We start from the raw sequence: 22966 nt of genomic DNA, 5'->3' as shown, positions 1-22966 counted from the left end.
TTCAACTGGTCTCCCAGTCTAGATTAACATGTATGTCAAAGCACAGCCTAGTGTTGCTTTCATCTTTAATTTTACTGCACTTTACCTGGTCTGCAAGGGGATGCACATCGACACAAAGTGTCGGTTGACCTTTTACCTTTCTAAACCTTGCATGCCTATTCTCTGGTGGGCTGCAATCTCTCCTGATGTTTTTCTTCCCATCATTCTCACTGGCTCACCTCTCGTCTCTGCTGTGTGCGGTGCGTTATGGTGTCGGTAATGAGGCATGTGTTGCGTTGTGTGTGTGTGTGTGGGCAGTGATGTGTTCTCTCTTCTGTGATGTGAGGTGTGGAGCATCATGTCAGAACTGAGGTGAACGTGGGTGGGTTGCAAATCTGCTCGTTCTCGCACTGTTCATGTCACTCATGTCCAGCGTTTTGAGAGTCTTATGATGTCTTTATTTGACTTTCTCTTTTTCTCTTTTATTTGTGAGAAACTGCTAAATAATCCAGATTTTTTTCTCGTGTGTGGATTTCTGTGTATTGTTGTGCAGGGGTACAAATCTGGTTTCGAGGACCCAAATCTGTGGACATTGTTAGAGTTCAGGTTTAAACATGAGCGTTTGTTTTAAATTGTTTTAAAATGACTTCAAGCTGGCTTGGAGATGATACACTGTATTTGTGAGTGCGTTATCAAACATTTGGCTCTCAAGTAAAGGCAAACCTGTCTTCACACACATATCTCGACACAACACTCTGTCTCACAGCATGCTGAAAGACGGACTGAGGTTAATCTGCAGTCTGAGTGAGAGACTGTTAGTATCAGGCTGTATTCTTGCAGTATCTGAACCATACTGCAATTGAATAGAAAGTAATTCAATTTAACTGAAGTAAGTTGAAACACAGTATAGGAAATTGAAGTGAAAGGAATTTAAATTAATTGTGAAGGGATTTCAAAGTGATAGTTAGGTGCTGTGCGGAGACCTTTGGAGGGGCAGGTGCTCAAGACTTTCTGATCGCGTTCTGGCATTCGTGATCACGTTCTGCCCATGCGCAACTGTGTTTCGGCTGTGCTCGCATTACAGCTGGTCACAAATGTCTTTCCGGTGGTGGGGGTTTTCCCCCCGCTCGTGAAAAGGGTCCTTTGGGCAAAGGGGAAGGGGCTCAAACACCCTTCGCCCCCCCCCTGCACATGCCTGCACCGTCTTGTCATAATGATGACAAGAGTGGTAAATTGAAGGCAACCTATGTAAATAGAGAGTGAATCGAAGGGAAGTTAATCGAAGGGAAATTGATTCAAAGGGAAAGTGAATTGAAAAGCGGTGAATCGATTCACAAGCGAATTGAAGGAAAGCGAATCGAAGGGAAGCGAATCGAAGGATAGCGAATCGAAGGAAAGCGAATCGAAGGAAAGCGAATCGAAGGATAGCGAATCGAAGGATAGCGAATCGAAGGAAAGCGAATCGAAGGAAAGCGAATCGAAGGAAAGCGAATCGAAGGAAAGCGAATCGAAGGATAGCGAATCGCAGGATAGCGAATCGAAGGAAAGCGAATCGAAGGAAAGCAAATCGAAGGAAAGCAAATCGAAGGAAAGCAAATCGAAGGAAAAGCAATCGAAGGATAGCGAATCGAAGGAAAGCGAATCGAAGGAAAGCGAATCGAAGGAAAGCAAATCGAAGGAAAGCAAATCGAAGGAAAAGCAATCGAAGGATAGCGAATCTAAGAGAAAGTGAATTGAAGTGAAAGTAAATCGAAGGGAAGTTATTTGAAGAGAAGTGAATTGAAGTGAACCCAAGCGATGCAAAGTACATGCTTTTTAGTGTAGCCGAAATATGTATATGAACAAATATCAGAGTTTGTTAAATACCTCATTTAATAAACCTCATTCCTAAATCAACTGCTTAAAAAATAAAGCAATCAAAACATATTTTAAGACGGGTGAAGTGGTACAATCTGTTTCATTAAAATGGAATTAGATTTAAAATTCAATATTTGGGCGTGATGTTGTCACGCTGTGTTTAACATTAATTGCATTCGCTTGCGGTTAATGTTAACATATTCCTCCTTATGGCTATATTACCCTCATGGGCTTCCAAAATCAACAAGAAGCTCATAACAGACCCAGTTTCCCTCCATTTATTTATTTCATTTTTAATTAATCGCAACATCTTGCTTGTAATAATAATGTTGCATTAAACAGTGCAGCCAACTAGAAATGTTTAACCAAAACATCCCTGTTATTCACATTTGGGCTGTTCGAATGCACACAGACCCACTATTGTATACTTTAATACCAAAAAAACATCTTTGTTTACAGTTTCACACATGAACATATAATCACATACATGCATGTATAGAAACAATTTTTTGAGGTGTAACATTCACAGCTTTTGTCTCCAGGGATCTGATTCGCGTGTTAAAGTGGTATGTGGATCGTATCATTGACGCCGAGCACCAGGAACAGATCCAGCAGGTTTTGAAGGTGAGAACGCAAACATACGCTTCATCCTGTATGTATGTTTTCATATATATATATATATGCCAATTTAAAGGAATGTTACAAAGGGTGGCTGAAATGCCACATATGCTCTCTCTCTTTCTGGTTTTCTCTGTCATATTCAAGTGAAGCTCAGCCCCCTGCTGGGTTTCTGTCCTGATCTTCTAAGCTTCCACCCCAGCAGCCATGAATACCCTTGATGCATCTGTTCTACCTCCCAGCCTCTCGAACCCACTGAAATGTCTTTTCTTACCCATCATGCAATTAGCTTCTCTCCCTTGAAGCGTAGCTTTAAACGTTCCATCTTTTCTTTCTTTATTTCCCGTTCTGCTTTTGTGACCCGCGGTGGGACCGCCAAACACATTCTTAAGATGCTCGACACTCGTTTACGCTCTTCAGAGGTGTTATTTGAAAGCAATTCCCACTTTCTTACCTTGAATCCTTCGAACCTCTTTGCGTGTCATTGATGTTTTGGCTTAATTTCTGATTAAATGCTAGAAATTGGACAACATTACGCCTTTAAATAATGTCTCTAGGTGTGATTAAAAAATACACGTTTTTTCTTTATGCATTAAAGTATTTTTAATCTATTAGTGTAAAACTGAAAAATGACATCATCAAGGGAGTGAAGGACATCCTCAATGTCATAATTATTGAAGTAACCGTTTGATGTGTTTTGGCCCGCAGGCATCTGAATATTTGTTTAAGTACATCGTTCAGTCACGGTGTCTGTACGCGGCGGCCACTGGAAACCAGAACGAGGAAGAATTTCGCTGCTCCGTTCACGAACTCTTTAAATCTATTCATCTGTTCCTGTCTCACGAGAGCAAGGGCATCAGCCCCATCACACACACACAGGTGAGATGCACACGCATGCAAACATTTACCAAGGTGTTAAATTTGCCACCGACACAGCTTACCCCTCATCTTACAGTACCTGTGTAATTTACATGGCTTACGTGGGATACACTGGCAATTCACCAACATGAATAATACATATTTTTAGGTCTGCCTGGGTAAGTCTGCCATACCTGGAATGTAGAATATACGGTACTTTTTGGTCACGTTTGACAGGAAAATGTAACTTTTTTTGACTTTTTTTTGTTGCTTTATAGGAAATGGTACGAAAGTTAGTGACTCTTGTGGAACTGGCTAACACAAAACAAAATCATGGATGAGATTTAAAAACCCCTAAATTATCCCAAAATTATCCTAAATTAACTCCCACGGGAAATGAATAAGAATAGAAGAAATGTATTTTATAATGATATAAGATTGATTGAAAAAATAGATTCATAGATATTACAAGAAACAAACAATTTCCTAAAAATCTGAAATATTATGGACAAAATATTGTGTATTATGTAACCAAGATATATAACATTGATTGCACTAAGTTAAAATTCAGGTGTTTGGTCACTTTAGACCAGGATGAGTTTGAGTGCGCTATAAAAATAAAAATTCTGTCATTATTTACTCACCATCTTGTCATTTCAAACCTTTATGACTTTCCTTCTTCTGCAGAACACTAAAGAAGATATTTTAAAAAATGTTGGTAACAAAAAAAACGTTGGCCTCCATTAACTTGCATTGGTTTTGTGTCCATACAATAGAAGTCAATGGGGACCAACGGTTTTTGAAAACCAACATTTTTCAAAATATCTTCTTTTGTGTTTGTGTTTGAAAGAAAATCATACATGTTTAAATTTATAATGGGTGATTAAATGAGGACAGAATTTCATTTTGAAGGAAACTATTCCTTTAAAGGGGTGCTGCAACGATGTGTCATGCATTCTGACTTCTTTACAATGTTAAACGTGCTGTCTTCTCATGCTTAACATGGTCAACTTGTCAAAAAAACGAGTTGGGCGTATTACGTAGTATTTCTGTGCTCGATACACTCCCCCAGCGATCGTACAGGCTTCGGAAAGTTTTTTTCGAACATATAAAACTGTTTCGTAACCATTTTTCTTAGTCCCTTATTGGACAATTCTCCCAGAAAAGCACACGGCAGAAAGGAGAGCAGGAGAAGGAGAATGCACAGACGTCACTTTCACTTGTGTGCAGGAGAGAGAGAGAGAGCATACGTTCGCGAAGTTCAGGTGTTTGTTTGGTCACTGCGTTTGGGTGATGAATGTTATATAAACGGTGGATATAACGCTGGATTTGAAGATAATTTGAAACTGATATATGGAGCCGTCCCAGCGCTAAAAGATGCCGGACATGAACCCAATGCGGTGAGTGAAACTGATGTCTTTAGTTCAGCCTACCCCTCCCCCCCGCACGCACCATATGATTTCGGAAATAATCGTACAGCTGTATCTGTCTTTTATAAATGTGATCAAACTAAATACTCTTCGAAGATACGAAGTATGTAATACTACTCTATAGGTACTCAAGATTAATATGAGATTGGCAGAAACCGCGTGTGTTAGGGCCGCTTTAAAGCTGGAATCCATAACTTTCTTAGGATAAAAAAACCTAAATGAACACAAAAACATCAGTATTCAAAACTGTAAGCTTTTAATAATGATTTATAAGTGATTTATAAGTATTATGAATAACAAACAAACACAAAAATAGACATGCATAAAAACTGGGCTGTTAATATATTAAAAAAATTAAATTAAAGTCCCCATGAACCGGAAGTTACGAGCGTTTTTACTCCGTATTCTGACACATTTCCGAGTGAAAAGGAATTTCAAAGGAGAAAAATAGTGGGTGTGGCTTGCGTTTTTCACTGCGAATTGATTGGATGTGTAAAAACAGCTGTTGCACTGATTTTGAAATGAAGCTGGCAGCAGACTGACAGTTGAAGGGGAGGAGTTAACGGATGCTCCGGCCAAGCCGTCTAATTTACGTCATTGGAGATGGATAGTCATTTCAGGGCAGAAGTGCATTTTATGATTTTAACTGAAGATTATGAGGGTTCATGAATTTGAAAAAGAAAATGACCCACATTGATAAGCTATTTACTATAAACGGTGCAATGTTGCATGAAAAAATAAGAATTGTCATTTTTAATTTCACTAGGACTTTAAAAACAAGGGCAATAATATTAATGTTTGTAAATCAAAGACAAAAACCAAGGGAATGTTTGAAAGACATGTCATCATTAAACGTCCAAAAGATTCAGGGGAGGTCACCATGTGGCTTCTCAAAAGAGGAAAAGAAGAAGCTGTTGGGTACTATTTCATGGGAATAAAGTTACCTATAGTTTTATGTTTCAAACAGAGGTGGCGATAGCGAGGCAAAAATGGCAGATTTAACATTGCTCAACATTTTCACATTGTTCAGTTTATAGTAGAATATTATATGAGCCATTTCTAAGTATTGTTCATGTGACAAAATTCATCCAGAATTAGATCAATTAAGCAGGTGGCACCTTACCCCACCCTCCACTACACCCACATGTTCACCAAAGTGTCCTTCATACAGTACACTAGTAAAGCGGTATTCAAAGCTCATTGAACCAATGTAGGGTCTTGATATACACAAACGCATGCTAAAATACTGACACACACTTTCACAGACCACAGAGCTCAGAATCGGCCGCACCGGTCTCTCTGGCCATCAAAGATTCATTTCACTCCGACGATTCCTATTGGCTGCACAGCACGGTTGCACACGCTCGGTGAAATCCTGGCATGCGTGTTCACACATACACCCACATTGAACTTTCACACAGGTCTGTACTTGTTATGGCAGCCCAGCGGGAGAGCAGATTTCAATTAATACGGCCAAGCAAACAAAGCGTCTTTAGACACCACCGTTAATCCAAAACGCACGCCGGCGACTGGAGGGTTGCCAGATTTCTGTCATCGCGATATCTGTGTGTGGCCATTGCGTGTTTTGTGTGTCTCCAAAAAGTGTCTTTGGTTACATCTGTTGTTGGACGACCCCTGCCGTGCCTGGGCAGCGTTTTCATGCTAAATGTGATCAATGCGCGAGTGTCTGAAGGACGCATGGACGCGTATTATAGGACTTCTTTAAAGGTTTCAAAGCGCGATGTGTTTATGCACATTTTTCAGGCTGTGTTCCTGAGATCGTTCCCGACTGTGTGCTGCGAGCTGCTAAAGATCTTCAGCATAAGAGAGGTGGCCAATCTGGCCCGCGACACGCTGAGCAGCCTGCCCACCCTCACGCACACAGACTGCCCCCTACAGGCCGTCAAACTGCAGTGCATGGCCAAGACCGTCGAGAGTCCGCTTTACACCAACACAGGTAACATTTTATTCACATGTGGCTCTTGTGCATTTTGAATGGTTTTGAGTGTTAATTTTAATACTTAAATGTATTTTTTTTGACAGTACAGTATGTATGCTTTATGTAGCAGACTTTTGCTTACTGTGTTTGTATGTGTTGTCAGAGTCGAGGTCCGTGCTGTTGCCGGTGGTGTTGCGACTGCTACACACACACCTGCAGGAACAGAAAGAGCTGGTGCTGTGTGCCAACATCCTCGCCAGCATGCTGACACTCAACATACCCACCACGGTTAGTCTCACACTGACACTGAGACATCATCTGTTGTCCTCTATGTCTCTCACATTTCTGCACTATTGTTTTCTGCAGTATTTATACTGTACACTGCAATATTCCTCTTTTCTGCTCTGATGTACAATTTCACAGTACTTTATTGTACTCCGCTTTATTCATTTTCAAAATAAATGATTTAAAGTAAATGTTTAGCACTATACATTACTGGTGTGCATCTTGAGACACAACAATGGAACTGATATACAGTATTTTCAAATATGTCAGGGCAAGATCATTTTAGGTAAGACAGCTCATTCATTTTAGTCTGCGACTAGCTGTAACTGTGCATTCACACCGCCAGCGACAAAGCGAGGCGATGTCACTCATTTCAATGGAGAGCCGGCGACACGAGCGACGGTGACTGTTGGCGACAGGAAGTGGGCGTGTCTAGCAACGTGACAAAGTTGAGATTTGCTCAACACTATTCAAATGATGAACGACTTTCGGGAGCGACTAGCAACAGGAGTAAAGCAGCAGAGCTCACGTCATCCGTCTCTCGTCGAGTTTGTTTATAAATGTTACTAGAGCAACCAAAGCTAGGAACGCCTTCTAACGGCTCTCACTAAATCCTTGGTGTTTCGAGTCAGATCTGTGGGCGTGGCTTGTTGGTTTTCACGAAATCCTTGGTGTTTCAAGTCTTACGAAACCTTTACCCTAACCCTAACCTTACTCTAACCATCTAAACTACCTATGATTGTTAAAATCGCCAAAAAAACACTGTTGCATGATGACGTCAGACTCGAAACACCAAGGATTTAGTGAGAGCCGCCTTCTAACGACCTCGTAGCAAGAAACTAGCGACACCTAGCGGTGTGAACGCACAGTAAACCTTGTAAAACCAGGCATTAGAATGACTTTTATTATTTAAGATGGTAAAAAAAAGCATTACAATAAGCTAAATGAGTAAAAAAATGACGTTTTTTTTTTTTGTTTGGTATGGGTGTATGATACTATACACTCAGCTCAGGATTTTATGTGATGCATGATACTTGGCTTCTGATCATGATTGATGATTGATCACAATATTTAGGAAAATAATGTTAAAAAAAAATGAAGCTGAAATATAAAACATCAGATTTATTTCAAAATATTAACAATTTTCAAAAACATTTGTTATTTTGTTAAAGAATTGATAACATTCAAACTCAAAGTTTAATTGAACCTTCGTGGAACGGAATAGATTTGTCACTGAAAAATAAAACAGAATTTGAACTCAAAGTTAAAAGTTGGAAAGATATAAACCCCAACACCGTGTCTACGCCTTGCAACACAGTAAAGGTATTTCATTTTAGTAATGTTATTTTTTCTCTTTTTCTTAGAGTTTCTGTCCACACCAGACAGGGATCGGCTACAATGGATTCTACTGTATATTAGAAAATATATTTTTTAAAGGTAGCACGCTGCGTCATGTCTGGTGTAGACACTTCTGAAATTAGTAAAAGCTCAAATAAAACATAGTATAAAGCATAGCATAAACAAAACATGAACACGTTATGTTAATGCGGATCACATGTTGGCAGCTTAACCAATAGGATTAAACGGATGTTTCAACATGATGACGCCATAGCTCTCTCGCTTTCTCCCTGTCGGCAGGAGTGTGGAGCATCCGACGAGGTCAATCTGATCATGGAGAGTCTTTCTGGAGTGTTACTCAGAACAATACTGGAAGTGACCAATCGCCCTCAGCCCGCCGCCTCCGCCCTGCGCCTGCAGTACCAGGATGTCACCGTCAGTCCTGTTCTGTGCTTCTAATCTTCTCTGTTTACTCTGGGGGAAGTATTTCAGTTCATTAAATAACAGAAGACATGTGTGCGTCTGTTTCAGGGTGAATTTGTGGCGTGTGTGCTCGCTCTGTTAAGACAGCTGAAAGATAAAGAATATCAACAGCTACTCAGCAGATTTCCTACTAAAGATGAACTGACGGTAGAATCGTTTTATAAACCTCTCAGCGTTGTTTAAACGATGATGATGTTCAAACATGCAATTCTAAAAGCTATTTAGCTTGCTAATTCTGTATTGATTTCGGAGGTTTGATGTCGTTTGATCATACGGTCTCTGCTGCTGCTTTTCCAGAGTTTCCTTCTACAGTTATTCACCGTCTTCAGAATACTGATCCGACCGGATATGTTCCCCAAAGACTGGACTGTGATGAGACTCGTCGCTAATAAGTAAACGTGAAAGGCCAATTTATAACGTGTTAATGAAATCGTTCAGTCGTAGAACTGCATCTCATTGTTTTGGGTTTGGTTTGGTTTAGCGTGATCATCACCACTATCCTGTATCTTTCGGATATGCTCCGCAACAACTTCCTGAATGAGAAATTCGACTTCAAGGTAAGAAAACGGTTTGCAAAACGCCTCGGTATGTTACAATAAATACAAAGAAACCTGTTAAAATGTCTGTGCTTTCTCTGTCTATTTATTATCATGCAGATAGGTTGTATATAAAGTATCAAGTAGCCTGCTTTAGATTATTAATGTATTATTAGGATTACATTTGCATATATTGTATGAAATTCCCTAATGATTGCTAAATGCAGATGCCTGTTTAAGTGTGAATGCTGAAGGGCAACTCCAGCATTGTGGATGTGACATTTTCAAGCAGAACTTGAAATGGAAATTCTCAGAGAATGTATTTATGACCAAATCCATCTGTTTGTATTTTGCATAACTTGTGATGAGTCCAGACATCCGAAAAAGATCAGTCTATGCTCAAGATTTCTATTTTTAAAGAGAAAATTGTATGCATTATGGATGCGACAAAAAACAAACGCACGTTTTCGAGAGACGACATACTTTGTAGGATTTCTGTGAATTAAAATGTGTAAACCAGAAGCAATAATACCCAACAAATGGAGAAGGGATGGATCTTATAAAACATAAAATAGTTTAGGATTTATGAGGAATATGTACCGTTATGGATGTGACAATTCACTTACCTGACTATGGAAAACTGCTTTGAAAAGACAAAAAATAGATTAAAAAAAAACCTAACCACCAAATATTGCCATCTGACCTATAGTATGGTGAAAACCTTTGGTAAAAAAAATGCTGTGATGAATTTGTAACAAATTTAATTGGCTCAAAAACAATTGAATCCAAATGTATTAATTTAACGCTTTTTAAAAGTTTGTATTGTTGCAAAGCAGCTTCACACATTGTAGCAGTAAAGACATAACAAAAAATGTATTAAATAAGGAAAAGAAATAATCAAATACAGTACACGTTATTAAGAATATTTGTACATTGTATTGTTATATATTTTCAGGAAGATGGAATACAGTAGTTGTACAGTTCCCGCAAGGCCAAACTTTAAGATGTCAGAAACCTTTTTTAATCTGTTTATCGAGCGTTTACAATATTAAAAGGATAAAAGCAGAAGAGGAGTCGGAACAATACTATCACACACAATAATAAAACTAATATTAATAATTAGTTAATTAAAAATAATTTACTAAATAAAATTTGCAAAAAATCTATTTCCATGTTTGTTCAAGGTCAACCTGCAGTACTTCATAACTTCCCATTTTTGGAAGCAGTTGAACTGTTCTCTAATCCAGATGTAAATCAAATACAGTATTCTAATTTGCATAAATATTACCCCCTTCCTTTCCACCTCCCCTCATTAACCCGGAGACATGGTACCTGCTTGCCTGAAGTGCAAATAATGGTCGTCAATGTTTTAATTAACCGTCGTCTTATCTGCAGGTATGGGAGTCCTATTTTTATCTCTGTATTATATTCATCAACCAGCCTTGTCTGCAACTAGAAATGTTTCCACCATCCAAAAGGAAAAAAGTCTTGGAGAAGTAAGCTATCTTCACGTTCCGCATGCAATTAGAATCCTACCGAGATTTCGATGTTATGGTGTAAAGTAATACGTTCTTTATAACGGCACACTATCACATTGCATACGATTGTTCTTTTTCTGTTTTTAAAGGTACGGCGACATGAGGGTGATGATCGGCTGTGAAATTTTCAGCATGTGGCAGCATTTGGGTACGTTCACCCACATGTATCTGAATTTGACTTTTTTAGTGAGTCATCTATTGTGCGCTTTTAATACGAGAGGCTTTTCTTTCCAGTTTACGTTTGTATTCAGACGCCTTTCTCCTGTTCCAATGTCATTTCTGTCCTTCCTGCTTATGTATGTTAATGTATCCAACCAGGTGACTATAAGCTGAATCTTATTTCCACCCTGATTGGTCCATTCATGGAGGTGACTCTGGTGCCACAGATGGACTTGCGGAACGTTCTCATTCCCATATTCCACGATATGATGGACTGTGAACAGCAACGGAGTGGCAACTTCAAACAGGTGCTAAAATCAGAGCGTGCCAGAGCTGCGTGATGTTCCTCTGGAGCAAATAACACGCGAGCTTCCCTCTTGATCGTGGTGGTTAACCGCCGAAAGAAGAAATTCAGCTTGTTTGTAGAGATCAAGACGTCATGAATTGTCAGATAATTGACGGTGTTAGACTTTGTGCAGATCAGATTTGCCCAGTTAACCCCAAACTTGCTGTATAGTGTACAGGAACGCACGCGTATGAAACTTTTTGCAATTTCATTTGGTGCCACTTTTTTACAATTCTCAACTAATATTTATATCAAAGTACTGTATATAAAAAACAGGATCAAATAATAGAAGTCATAGAAAACATTACTAGTACTTTACAGTATGTTGGCATACGTACAGTGCATAACTCAGTCCATCTAAAATGTTTTGCTTTTTTAATCCTAAACTGTATATCACTGATGTAGATTTTTTGCTTCTAGGTGGAGGCCAAACTAATAGACAAACTGGATGGTCTCATGTCCGAGGGCAAAGGAGATGAAACGTACAGAGAGCTATTTAACAACATGTGAGTCTTTTTTTGGATTCATACAGTAGATGTTTTCAACATTTACAGTGATTCTATATACAATAAGTCAGGGCTAATTTAAATGTATGCTTTTTTTCTTTTCCCCTTTAGAATTCCATTGTTTGGTCCATATCCAAGGTAAGGCTAACATGTGTTGTACAGAATCGCTCCGTCCGAAATCGCATACTGTGACAGTACGTACTGAATTTGAATAAGCACCTACCTATCGACCGTTAAAAAAAGTGCGTTCTATATAGTATGAGTGGGAGTAGTATGAATACATTTCGGACATACTGCATCCGCCATGTTTTATGGTCAGGTGACCTGTATGCTGCGTCCGAATCTGCACAAAGTGCGTCCGAAATCGCATACTGTGACAGCCATTTGGATCAAAAATGGACAGTTTTCCGCAATTCTTTATTTCATTTACTTTTGAAATGTGACCGTTGCTCAGCTCCCGTGGCATCATGGGATAGAGAAGTGTCCATCCGATCCACACCAGTAGACCATCCGGGTGTTTCTCGCCTACTGTTTGCATACTGAGGTTTCGTACATACTATTCATGACTCATACTTGTTTTCGCTTACTATATAGTATGAAAGTAGGCAATTTTCGGATGCAGGATGGTGTGGGATGACCATGCAACAGCACGTTTTAGCCAGAATCCTCTATTTTCATGGCTTTTGAATCCATGTATCTAGTTTATTGACTACATGCGTTTGTGCTGCAGTCTCCTGAAAAAGATCGAGCGGGAGACCTGGAGAGAGAGCGGCGTTTCTCACATCGCCACCGTCACGCGCCTTATGGAGAGATTACTGGATTACAGGTGATACAGACCCGCATCAGCATCCACACGGCATACGGTACAAACACACCCATGTTGTGCATGAGAACAGAGACGGGTCCTCACAGTGCCTGTCTGACATCTCTTTACAGGGACTGTATGAAGATCGGAGAGGTCGATGGGAAAACCATTGGATGTACAGTCAACCTTCTGGTTAGTTCTGGATGTATCTGGATGCATGTTGGTATTAAGGAGACTTGATCAAAATATACAGTTTCTCTCTCTTATCCATCAGAACTTCTACAAAACCGAGTTGAACAAGGAAGAAATGTACATCCGGTATATTCACAAGCTCTATGAGCTGCATCTGAAGGGACAGAATTACACTGGTAACAGTAACATTTTTGTACTCCTCCTAACTATGGTATTCTTATCATAATAGTGTCTAAAAACACGATAATACCATGGTACTTTTTTTGTATGTATAGCAATGCAGTGTTATTTTCCTTTCCATTCCCAAACAATAAAATATGAATTGTATTGTACTGTATATGTGTGTGTGTGTTTACAGAAGCGTCATACACCCTGTTGTTGTACGATGAGCTCTTGGAATGGACTGAAAGGCCGCTCAGAGAGTTCCTCACGTACCCCATGCAGAGCGAGTGGCAGAGGAAGGAATGCCTCCATCTCACCATCATACACAACTTTGACAGAGGGAAAGTGAGTCATCTGTCCTGTGCGCTCATCTCTCACTTTGAGCTGTGCTCTTTAGGTTTCATAATACAATATTTTATTATAATAATGTCCTTCACTAGTGGCTATCCTGACCCGTCATGTGACCACAGCATGTTCAACCAAAAAATATACAGATATACATAATACAAAGACCCTGTGAATGGCCACCAATGGAAAAATGCATTTTAGACATCTACCAGCAGGGGTCAGGCTAACCAGACAAACCTTGAACTCTTTTCCATGTGATGCCCTCTTGTGGTTGAAACTCATAGTTGCAATTATGAATCAGTTTTTGTAAGAGTAGGGTGTTTTTAAAATCGTATTGAAATCTACGAATATTTATTATTGTGTTTTACAGTGCTGGGAAAACTGCATCATACTGTGTCGCGAACTGGCCAATCAGTACGAAACTTATTATGACTACAGGAATCTCAGCAAAATGAGGGTGAGTACTTCCTGTTCATCCTGGGCACATGCTGTTCAAGGTGCCACATTTGTATTGTTTGTTACATTTGTAATATTGTGGGGTTTTTAAGGTTTTATTTTTGTATTTTTAGTTTTCAAAGACATTTTTCGTTTCATTTTGAGCCATTTTGGTTTTGTCATTTTATTAATCATTTATGCATTTATTATATTACTGGAAAAGTTGAATTTATTTTTATTTCAGTTTTTCAGTTGTGATTAAGTTTTTGTTAATCATTTGAATGCCTTGGTTGATTATTTCATTATATTGTTATTTATTTTTCAATAGTTGCTTTAGTATTATTTATTCTTTCTGTATCTTATACTTTTTTATTATTATCATTTTTATTTTTACTGTTTTCCTTGAGTATGTTGTTTGTTTTTGTGAATTATATGTTACAAGTTCAGAAAAAAAAGTTGAATGACAAATCATCTTTTTATTGCCTTATCTTACCTTTATTACAGTTTATTGCTAAGGAAATATATATTTTTTTAGTTTAAGTTTTTCAAATAATATTTAATGCCAACATCTGCCGATATCTGATTTCAGTTAACAGAGTTCATAGTTTTTTAGTTAAGTTTTATAATTAAGTTTTGAAATTAAGTTTTATTTTCGTATTTTTAGTTTTCAAGTTAATTTTTGTTTAATCTTTAGCCATTTTGCTTTGTGCTTTTGTAATTGTATGAACCATTTTAGCATTTTTTTATATTACTATAGATGTTGTATTTATTTTTTGTGTGATTCATTTTCTGTTAATAATTTTAATACGTTCTCTTATTTCACTTATTTCAGTTTATTGCTAAAGAAATATTTTAAATTTTTGTTTCGTTGAAGCTTTTCGAATAATATTTATGCAGACATCTCATTTCAGTTAATAGTTTAGTTTAGTATTAGTTTTAGTAAACTATAATAACCTCAGTGCCAAACAAACTGCAATTTTGTCCCGCTAGCACAGAAATCACACCTTTCACCTTTAAATAAAGATTTCTTCTCACTTTATTTAGTCTGGAATGGCTGATAATGGATTGTTTAAATGAGCTAGTAGTTGTTATGTTCTATATGTCTGTGGCCAATTGTCATCCTAATGAGGCGTTTGCCTTTAACCGTTTAACTTTCCAAATTGTTTTTGTTTAGCCCGAGTCTGTTACACAGTCGATTGCTTCACAGATTGTGGCAGTAATTTATCATATTAACAGTTGTTTGCGTTACATCGTGCTCAATGGTCTGTTTTATTTACGTGTTTGATAGACGATGGAAGCCTCTTTTTACGACAAAATAATGAACCAGCAGCGTCTGGAGCCCGAGTTCTTCAGAGTGGGGTTTTACGGCAAAAAGTTCCCCTTCTTTTTAAGGGTAAGACTTTTCGAGCTCTTCAACGTTTTTTTGGAAACAAATCTTGATATTTAAACAGATTTTATATGGCTGTAGCGAGAGATTGTGTTTTTATTAAGAAACCTAGTGATGTAATTCAACATCATGACCTCTAGAGGGGGTCGCCTTCCTTCCAAAACTCACTACGATCCTCTTAAATCTTTCTTTTATTGAGCTGTTTTTTGTTACAAATGGCATGTTTTCCTTTCTACACTAGATGTTTGCAATGAATATAGAGAAGGAAAAGTATCTGTAAGAATATTGGAATGGAGGGAAACATTATTCTGTTGTCATTCAATGCTCTGAACAATCTGTATTTTAGTCGGTCTTTGTCCGTCCTCATTATTTTTGCCCTGCGTTTGTTGATTTTGCACAGAATAAAGAGTTTGTTTGTCGAGGGAACGATTACGAGCGTCTGGAGGCATTTCAGCAGAGGATGCTCGGCGAGTTTCCACACGCCATCGCCATGCAGCATGCCAACATGCCCGACCAGACCATCCACCAGGCTGATGCTCAGTGTATCCTCAAAGAGCAAACAACCAAAACACATGAAAACATTTAACACAATTGTCAGATGAAAATCAAAATTTTAACACATTCTCATTTGCATCCCATTTGTAATGGATGATTCCTGATCATAATACAAATTAAACATGAACGTCAATGTCGGCACGTTTGGCTGTGTGAACTGTTATTGACTCTCATGTAAAGACAGTATGCTCTTTCTTAACTGATGATGATTCAGATCTCCAGATCTATGCTGTTAGTCCTGTCCCTGAAAACCAGGACGTCCTGCAGAGAGATGGAGTGCCCAACAACATCAAGAGCTTTTACAAAGTCAACCATATTTGGAGGTTCCGCTACGACAGACCTTTTCACAAGGGCACTAAAGACAAAGAGAATGAGTTTAAGGTAAACTGGACTATCTGTCTGCCTGTCTTTAAGCTGATGACATTTTGTGAAAAATCTGATTTGTTATATTGGCGTTTTGTGTTATAGAGCCTATGGGTTGAAAGGACGACATTGACCCTCGCTCAGAGTCTTCCTGGCATCTCTCGCTGGTTTGAGGTTGAGAAAAGGGAACTGGTGAGTCATAGTCTCGATGTTTCTTTTTTACACAGCAACCTTTGATCAATTACAAATCGTAACCAAAAATGTGCACGTTTGATGTAGGTGGAGATGAGTCCCTTGGAGAACGCCAGCGAGGTGATTGAAAATAAGACGCTACAGTTGAGAACGCTGATCGCTCAGTGTCAGATGAGACAGATGCTTAACATAAACCCTCTGACCATGTGCTTGAATGGAGTCATCGACGCCGCCGTCAACGGAGGACTGGCTCGATACCAGGAGGTACGGGACCAGATGGAGAGCTGGGTGTGAAGCTGGTTGCGGTCCAGTTTCACTAGGTTTTAGATAAGAGGAGGATTATTCCACTTCCATTTAAGTCCCTGTGAACCGGAAGTTGCCATTGTTTTACTTCCATATTTTGACGCATTTCCGAGTGAAATGGAATTTCGAATAATAGTGGGCGTGGCTTTCATCTTTCTCTGCGATTTGATTGGATGGATGAAAACAGCAGACTGACAGAAGGGGAGGAGTTAACGGATGCTCCGCCCAAGCCATCTAACGTACGTCGTTTAAGATGGATAGTCACTACAGGACAGAAGCGTATTTTAACCGTTGGCTGTATCTATCGCCGACTGTTACCAAGCAACAGCATGTTGAGCATTGGCCTTTTGTGAGCATAAGGCTATTAAAAGTGAAGAGCTAACTCCAGGGGTCCTCCTGCATCCCAGCATGCACCTCACTGCAAAAATGATGTGTTTACTACAGAGCACAGAGCTGCTGTTATGGTCACCGAGCTGTAAAAGCTGGATCAAAATGTCACACATGAATATTAATGTGGATCAATGAGAGTTGTGGAAACGTTGCCGCAACGTTTCGGTGATGTGATAACTGTATATAGGAGTGCATGTTAGTTTGAAACACATTTCTGGGTAATAAACCGTATGGGTTTATTTAGAATCATTTGTGTTGTTTTTACTTTTAATAGTTTGTATTTATAATTCCTAAAAGATCATTTTGTTGCAAATGATTGACATTTCTCTTGTGCATGCTCTCTTGCAGGCATTCTTTGCAAAAGATTACATCTCAAATCATCCAGAGGATGGAGACAAAATTACTCGTCTTAGAGAACTGATGTTCGAGCAGGTATAACGCTCACTGAAATTGGTTGATAAAGGATTCCACGGCCACATATTTTTTATATTGACTCTCTCAAAAAACAGTCATTTCAAGTCAAATCAAAATTTCAGGTCCACTTATTTATTTTTTATTTGGAATTGCATGTCATGAGCAGAATAACGTTGTCAGCCTGTTATTGCAAAATAAACACCCTCACGGTGACACGAAATGTTTGTTTTCATAAACAAAAGAAAAATATTCTGTTTTTAACAGGCCCATATTCTTGAATTTGGATTGGCGGTTCATGAGAAGTTTGTCCCACAAGACATGAAGCCGTTGCATAAAAAGCTTGTGGACCAATTTCACGTCATGCGCTCCAGTCTGGGAATTCAAGTACGTATCTGAAACATTCATGTGAAGTGATTTTAAACTGCAATAATAAACCTGGTACTAAAACTTGAAATGTTGTGTTTTTAGCCGCAGGAGTTTCCCCCTTATGTGCGAGTCAGTCCATTGCATTTTGCCAACGGCAGCCCGCGCACCTGTAGGACCCCTGTGCCCAATGCCATCAGCCCAGAGGGAGGCCGAATCGTGACAAGACGCAGGTTTGTATAACCTTAGTTCAAATTTTTGTCCTGTGAAAAGTTTGTTTAAAGGAATAGTTCACCCAAAAATAAAACTTCTGTCTTCATTTACTCATCCTCGTTGTTCCAAATCTGTATAAAATAATAAAGATGTAAAGATATTTGAAAGAATGCTTGTAACCAAACAGTTATTGGCCACCATTGACTACCATAGTAGGAAAAATGACAGTGGTAGTCAATGGTGCCCCAGAACGGTTTGCATTCCTAAATTCTTCAAAATATCTTCTTTTGTGTTCAACAGAACAAAGACATTTATAAAGCAATGTTTCTACTATGGTAGTCAGTGGTGGCCAAGAACTGTTTGGTTACAAGCATTCTTCCAAATATCTTTACATCTTTATCATTTTATACAGATTTGGAACAACTCGAGGGTGAGTAAATGAAGACAGAATTTTCGTTTTTGGGTGAACTGTCCCTTTTAGAATGTAGATGGTGAAGTCGGACAGATTGGCAGGTCAGAATACACCCACACGCTTGCTGAATTTATCCACAGTCTCTCGCTTCTGTCTCTCATTCCCCTCTCAGTCCTCTGAGCTATCCAGCTGTCAACAGATACTCCTCATCCTCGCTGTCATCACAGGCCTCCAATGAAGTGAGCAACATCACCGGCCAATCAGAAAGCTCGGATGAGGTCTTTAACATGCAGGTGACATACAGCTCTAGTTGACATGACTACTATGAATACGTACTTTAATTCTTAGCATTTATCATTTTTGAGTGAACTACCCCTTTAAGAACACAACATATCAAATATTTGGGGTTTATTTTGCAGCCCAGTCCGTCTACCTCAAGTCTCAGCTCCAATCATTCTGGTTCACACAATGTGAACAGCTCAGCACCCTCGAGCAACAGAGGTGAGTAATGTCAATAGACTATAAGCAACACGTCGCTCAAAGCAAACGGTGCTTACAGCTCCCTGCGTCATTTTACTGTGCCGCCTCATTTCCCCTGTTATTTCATATCTGTCCAACTCTTACGCTACGTATCCGTGTTCCTCATCATTAGCTTCACCACTGCCGTCTGACAAGCACAAGCACTCCAGAGATAACACCTGTCTCTCTCCACGGGACAGACTCTGCAGTGGCATGTTCCCAAGCCCGCTGGATCCCACACAGGTCAGTGGAGCTTTCTTTATTCACCCTCATATTGTTCCAAACCTGTATCTGACTCTTTCTTCGGCAGAGCACAAATGAAGGTATTTTGAGAAATGTCTCAGCGGTTTTGTGGCCATACAGTGGAAGTCAATGGGGGCCAATGTTGTTAGGTTTCCAAATATCTTCTTTTGTGTTATGCAGAAGAAAAGAAGTCAAACATGTTTGGAACAACATGAGATTTTTACTAAAAGAAAAGTTCCACAGAGAGGTGTAGCGGATTCACATAGATTTGTATCTCTTGCAGAGAATGATTCCCTTCCAAATACCGGTGGATACGTCATTACCACGCTGTGAACCCAATCTTCCCACACCTGAGACAGGTATTGGCAGTCATCTGCTACGAGATACGGCAAAATCGGTTTTGTACAGCTCAATGACATGCCCTTCTTCCTGTGTCTGTGTGTGCTGAATAGGATCCCTGTGCAAGAATGTAAGGTCATTGTCTCCAATGCCAACAGCCAGGTCTCCACAGAAGGTGAGTAGTTTATACTTAAATCACTGTAATGTGTGGTTGATATCTCATTCTTTTAAAATAGTACCACCAGTAATAATGTATAATCAATTATTTGATGTAATGCTTAAACAAATATTTAGAAATGATTGTCTTAAATTTTTATTTTATGTTTACATTTGTTTATTTATTTATTATATGTATTTATTTGTATTTTGTTTATTTATTTTATATTTAAGGAAAAACGGGGTCTAGTTGCAGTTGCATTTATTTCGCTATATTTATTTTATTTGTTTAAATTTGATTTAAGGGGAAACAGGGTCTAGTTGTCACTTTGAGGCATGTTGTCACAAAAGTTGAATGTGTGTTCGTAAACAAAGCTTTAAGGCATGTGCCTACGTTGATTAAAGAATAAATGAAATATTTTCTACTCTAAAAATTGTGACAACCACCCTTGGTCTCCTGTGTAAACTAATAAAACCATAAATATAAAATATTGTTTGTTAATCAGTTATAAATGAAAAATGACACAAAAATATCAGCGACCTACCTAGCTTACAATGAACATCCGTTTTTCATGATGTAATTTGTCCTTGATTCTGTTCTACAGTCAATGGTCCCGCCCCTCACACCCTCCCCCACCGATGGTCTGCCAATGGGTATCCTGGCATCTCACTCCCCCGCCCGCTCTGGCAGCTACAGCAGTGGCATCTCCTCCCTCAGCCGCTGCAGCGTCTCCGAGACCTGCGGGATTGACCTCCCACCGCCCGACCCTCCTCTCCTCCCCGCCGTGCCCGCAGATGCGCCCATTCGGCGGGGTAGCAAAACCCCTCCGCCCTACAGCGTCTACGAGCGGAACAATCCCCGCCGAGCGACCCCGCTTCCCCATAGCTTGTCTGTGCCGCCCAGTACGGATAACCCCAGTCTGACCGCCAAACCGCAGCTGAACCGCACGCAGCGGATCAATTCAGAACCCCGCCACCGACCCGTCCCCAGGAAGGTTTCTCAGCTGTAGCGTGTCATCGGTAACAGGCCGTCTGAAGTCGGGACTACGTCAGGTTTTTTTGCAGTGGCTTACTGGAAAATTACCGTAGCCCAGGTTGCATAGTTGCCAATGTTTTCGAATGCAAAGAGGATGGATTTTTTTGGTAATTTTGATTCTAAAATCAAGCAAAATGAGCCTGTTCGTGAATGCTTTTCAGAATATTTGTTTATTGATATTATGAGATCATCTTCATTTTGTTGGTTCGGTGACTTTAGTGGATGGCAAAGTAGGCTAAAGACTAAACTGGCCTTTATGAAAATATCTTGAAGTCAGTACCGGAACAGCCATGAGGAGATTACGAACGCTTCGAGACGACGTGTAATTTACGGCAAAATCTGAAGATCTGGCAGGTCCATATCCCATTTACAATGCTCTGAAATCTATTGCTAGCAAGGTATTTTTGATAGAAGTACAAATTCCATGACTGTACAGCCTTTCTTTTCACACTACGACAGTTGTTTTTTGCTTACACAAACGGAGGCGTGCAGCTAGACCTGCGACTCATTTGAACCGCTTTGTACTTTCTGGAATGGCTAAAAGGTGCTACATATTACTTGGTGGGTTTTTTTTCCGAATGTACCCTCGTATCTACCGAAACTGCCTGACCGTTAAATGTGCCATGTGATGAAATTGTGTGGTCTCCGAGTATTGTGCCAAAGACGCAAACAGTATTAACTTCTTTGTCAGTGAGAATAGTTAGGAAAGCTTAACCGAAGTTAGCGTGACCTCTAGTGCTCGACAATGTTTTTCTTGAATCATGCACAGAGGCGTAGAACTACACTGCATGGGGCATGAGCAGTACAAAGCAATATAACCATTGTAGTTGGCAGAGAGTGATATTAACGAAATATCATCTATAGTTGTGAGATAAGTGTTCCTCTGCAGCCTATCCCACATGAGATCACTTCTGAACAATATCGGGTAGATTGATAAAACTGATTTTCTTTCTGCTTTGAATATGAAAACTGACTTATTGGTTAAGGTCGGATATGAACATTCAAAGTTCTTATTGGATTTCAGATTATAGACAACAAATGGAAAGTTGTATAGAATTATTTTTATTTTTAATGTTTTGCTTATTATATATATATATATATTATTTTTCTTCCAAAACAAGAATTGCGATTTCTCAAATCTCATTTTCAGAAACAAAATGAGTCCCTGCCCTTGTTTTTAATCATTTTTATTCATATTTAATATGTACTGTAACTGTTACCATGGAAACATGCTAGAATGATTTTTATTTGTAATATTTTGCTTATTTTGTATATTTTGGTTTTACTTGCATAATAAGATTTGTGGTTTAGTTTCTCAAATCTCATTTAAATTAAAGCAAAATGAGCCCTTGTCCTTTTATCAGTTTCATATTTAATATGTACTGTAATTGTTACCATGGAAACATACTAAAACATGAATATCACTTGGGCTGATTGTCTCATTCGAAACATTTAATTTCAAAGCAAATCACTTTTAAGACAATACAAGGGCCACATTTTAAGGAACAATCTGGATGGAGAATGACAAACAGCTTTTTCACTGCCATCTTAAAAGCCCACATCTCTTTAATAAATACTTTGATACACAATACATATTTATGAATAGTTGTTGAAATGAGCACCAGTATTAAAATGCCTTTGTAAATTAAGGCCAGTTTACATTCTTGATTGTTGTATAGACTTTTTAAATGGTCTATACGTGATACAAATTGTTGACCATAAGCAAAAATAAGGATTGATTTTATTGCGTTTCATTTTTGTAGATAAATACAAAGTTCTGCTAAGTGCTGTATTTTTGGCAACCTACATTTTTTGAAGCAAGAAACATCAAATTAATGTTGGAATGCATACAGATGGGCAATGTGATTTGTTTGTAACCTATTTCATGAATGGCTTTGCAGCTCTGTTCCCATATTCCCATTTCATGAGAGTTGCTCATTTTAGGCAATCATGTTTTGTAATTTCAATGGATTGCCGATCGCCAGGCCGTAGGACTTCAACTCTAGTCGCGCTTGTATCTCTCCTTTTCTTTCCTATCACTCTGGTTTTTATGGATTATGCTCTTTCCGTTCAATTTTTTGAACTTGTAAAGTTGTACTTTATATCACATGATGGGATGGAAGTATTCCATATAACCTGTGTTACAGATTTTGTACAAAAGGTGTTTATATGAGAATGTAACCAGTTCATAGCTTTGAATGTTGCAACTAAAGTTTTTATTTGTAAATGTTGAATATTAACCATTAAACAAATAAAGGTTCATTGAT

At 38.9% G+C, this 22966-nt stretch overlaps 1 protein-coding gene across 1 annotated transcript in view; it reads left to right on the top strand.

Moving 5' to 3' along the window:
* Positions 1–22966, top strand: part of dock4 (dedicator of cytokinesis 4) — a 64002-nt gene extending 41036 nt beyond the window's left edge. The window contains exons 21-52 of the mRNA XM_057329358.1: positions 2379–2460; positions 3163–3333; positions 6507–6699; positions 6845–6969; positions 8605–8739; positions 8836–8934; positions 9085–9179; positions 9269–9344; positions 10719–10819; positions 10951–11009; positions 11180–11328; positions 11787–11872; positions 11984–12010; positions 12603–12698; positions 12809–12869; positions 12952–13045; positions 13228–13376; positions 13750–13836; positions 15103–15207; positions 15602–15743; positions 15971–16137; positions 16225–16311; positions 16399–16575; positions 17353–17436; positions 17683–17802; positions 17887–18014; positions 18579–18699; positions 18826–18907; positions 19059–19168; positions 19452–19527; positions 19621–19682; positions 20269–22966. Of these exons, the coding sequence (XP_057185341.1) occupies positions 2379–2460; positions 3163–3333; positions 6507–6699; positions 6845–6969; positions 8605–8739; positions 8836–8934; positions 9085–9179; positions 9269–9344; positions 10719–10819; positions 10951–11009; positions 11180–11328; positions 11787–11872; positions 11984–12010; positions 12603–12698; positions 12809–12869; positions 12952–13045; positions 13228–13376; positions 13750–13836; positions 15103–15207; positions 15602–15743; positions 15971–16137; positions 16225–16311; positions 16399–16575; positions 17353–17436; positions 17683–17802; positions 17887–18014; positions 18579–18699; positions 18826–18907; positions 19059–19168; positions 19452–19527; positions 19621–19682; positions 20269–20673 (3751 nt within the window). The 3' untranslated portion in view covers positions 20674–22966. The remainder of the gene's footprint in view (positions 1–2378; positions 2461–3162; positions 3334–6506; positions 6700–6844; positions 6970–8604; positions 8740–8835; positions 8935–9084; positions 9180–9268; positions 9345–10718; positions 10820–10950; positions 11010–11179; positions 11329–11786; positions 11873–11983; positions 12011–12602; positions 12699–12808; positions 12870–12951; positions 13046–13227; positions 13377–13749; positions 13837–15102; positions 15208–15601; positions 15744–15970; positions 16138–16224; positions 16312–16398; positions 16576–17352; positions 17437–17682; positions 17803–17886; positions 18015–18578; positions 18700–18825; positions 18908–19058; positions 19169–19451; positions 19528–19620; positions 19683–20268) is intronic.

The sequence above is a fragment of the Triplophysa rosa genome, linkage group LG3, assembly GCF_024868665.1.
Source record: "Triplophysa rosa linkage group LG3, Trosa_1v2, whole genome shotgun sequence".
NCBI lineage: Eukaryota > Metazoa > Chordata > Actinopteri > Cypriniformes > Nemacheilidae > Triplophysa > Triplophysa rosa.
Note: the sequence above shows the minus strand (reverse complement) of the source record. Positions and strands in the feature narration are given on the sequence as shown.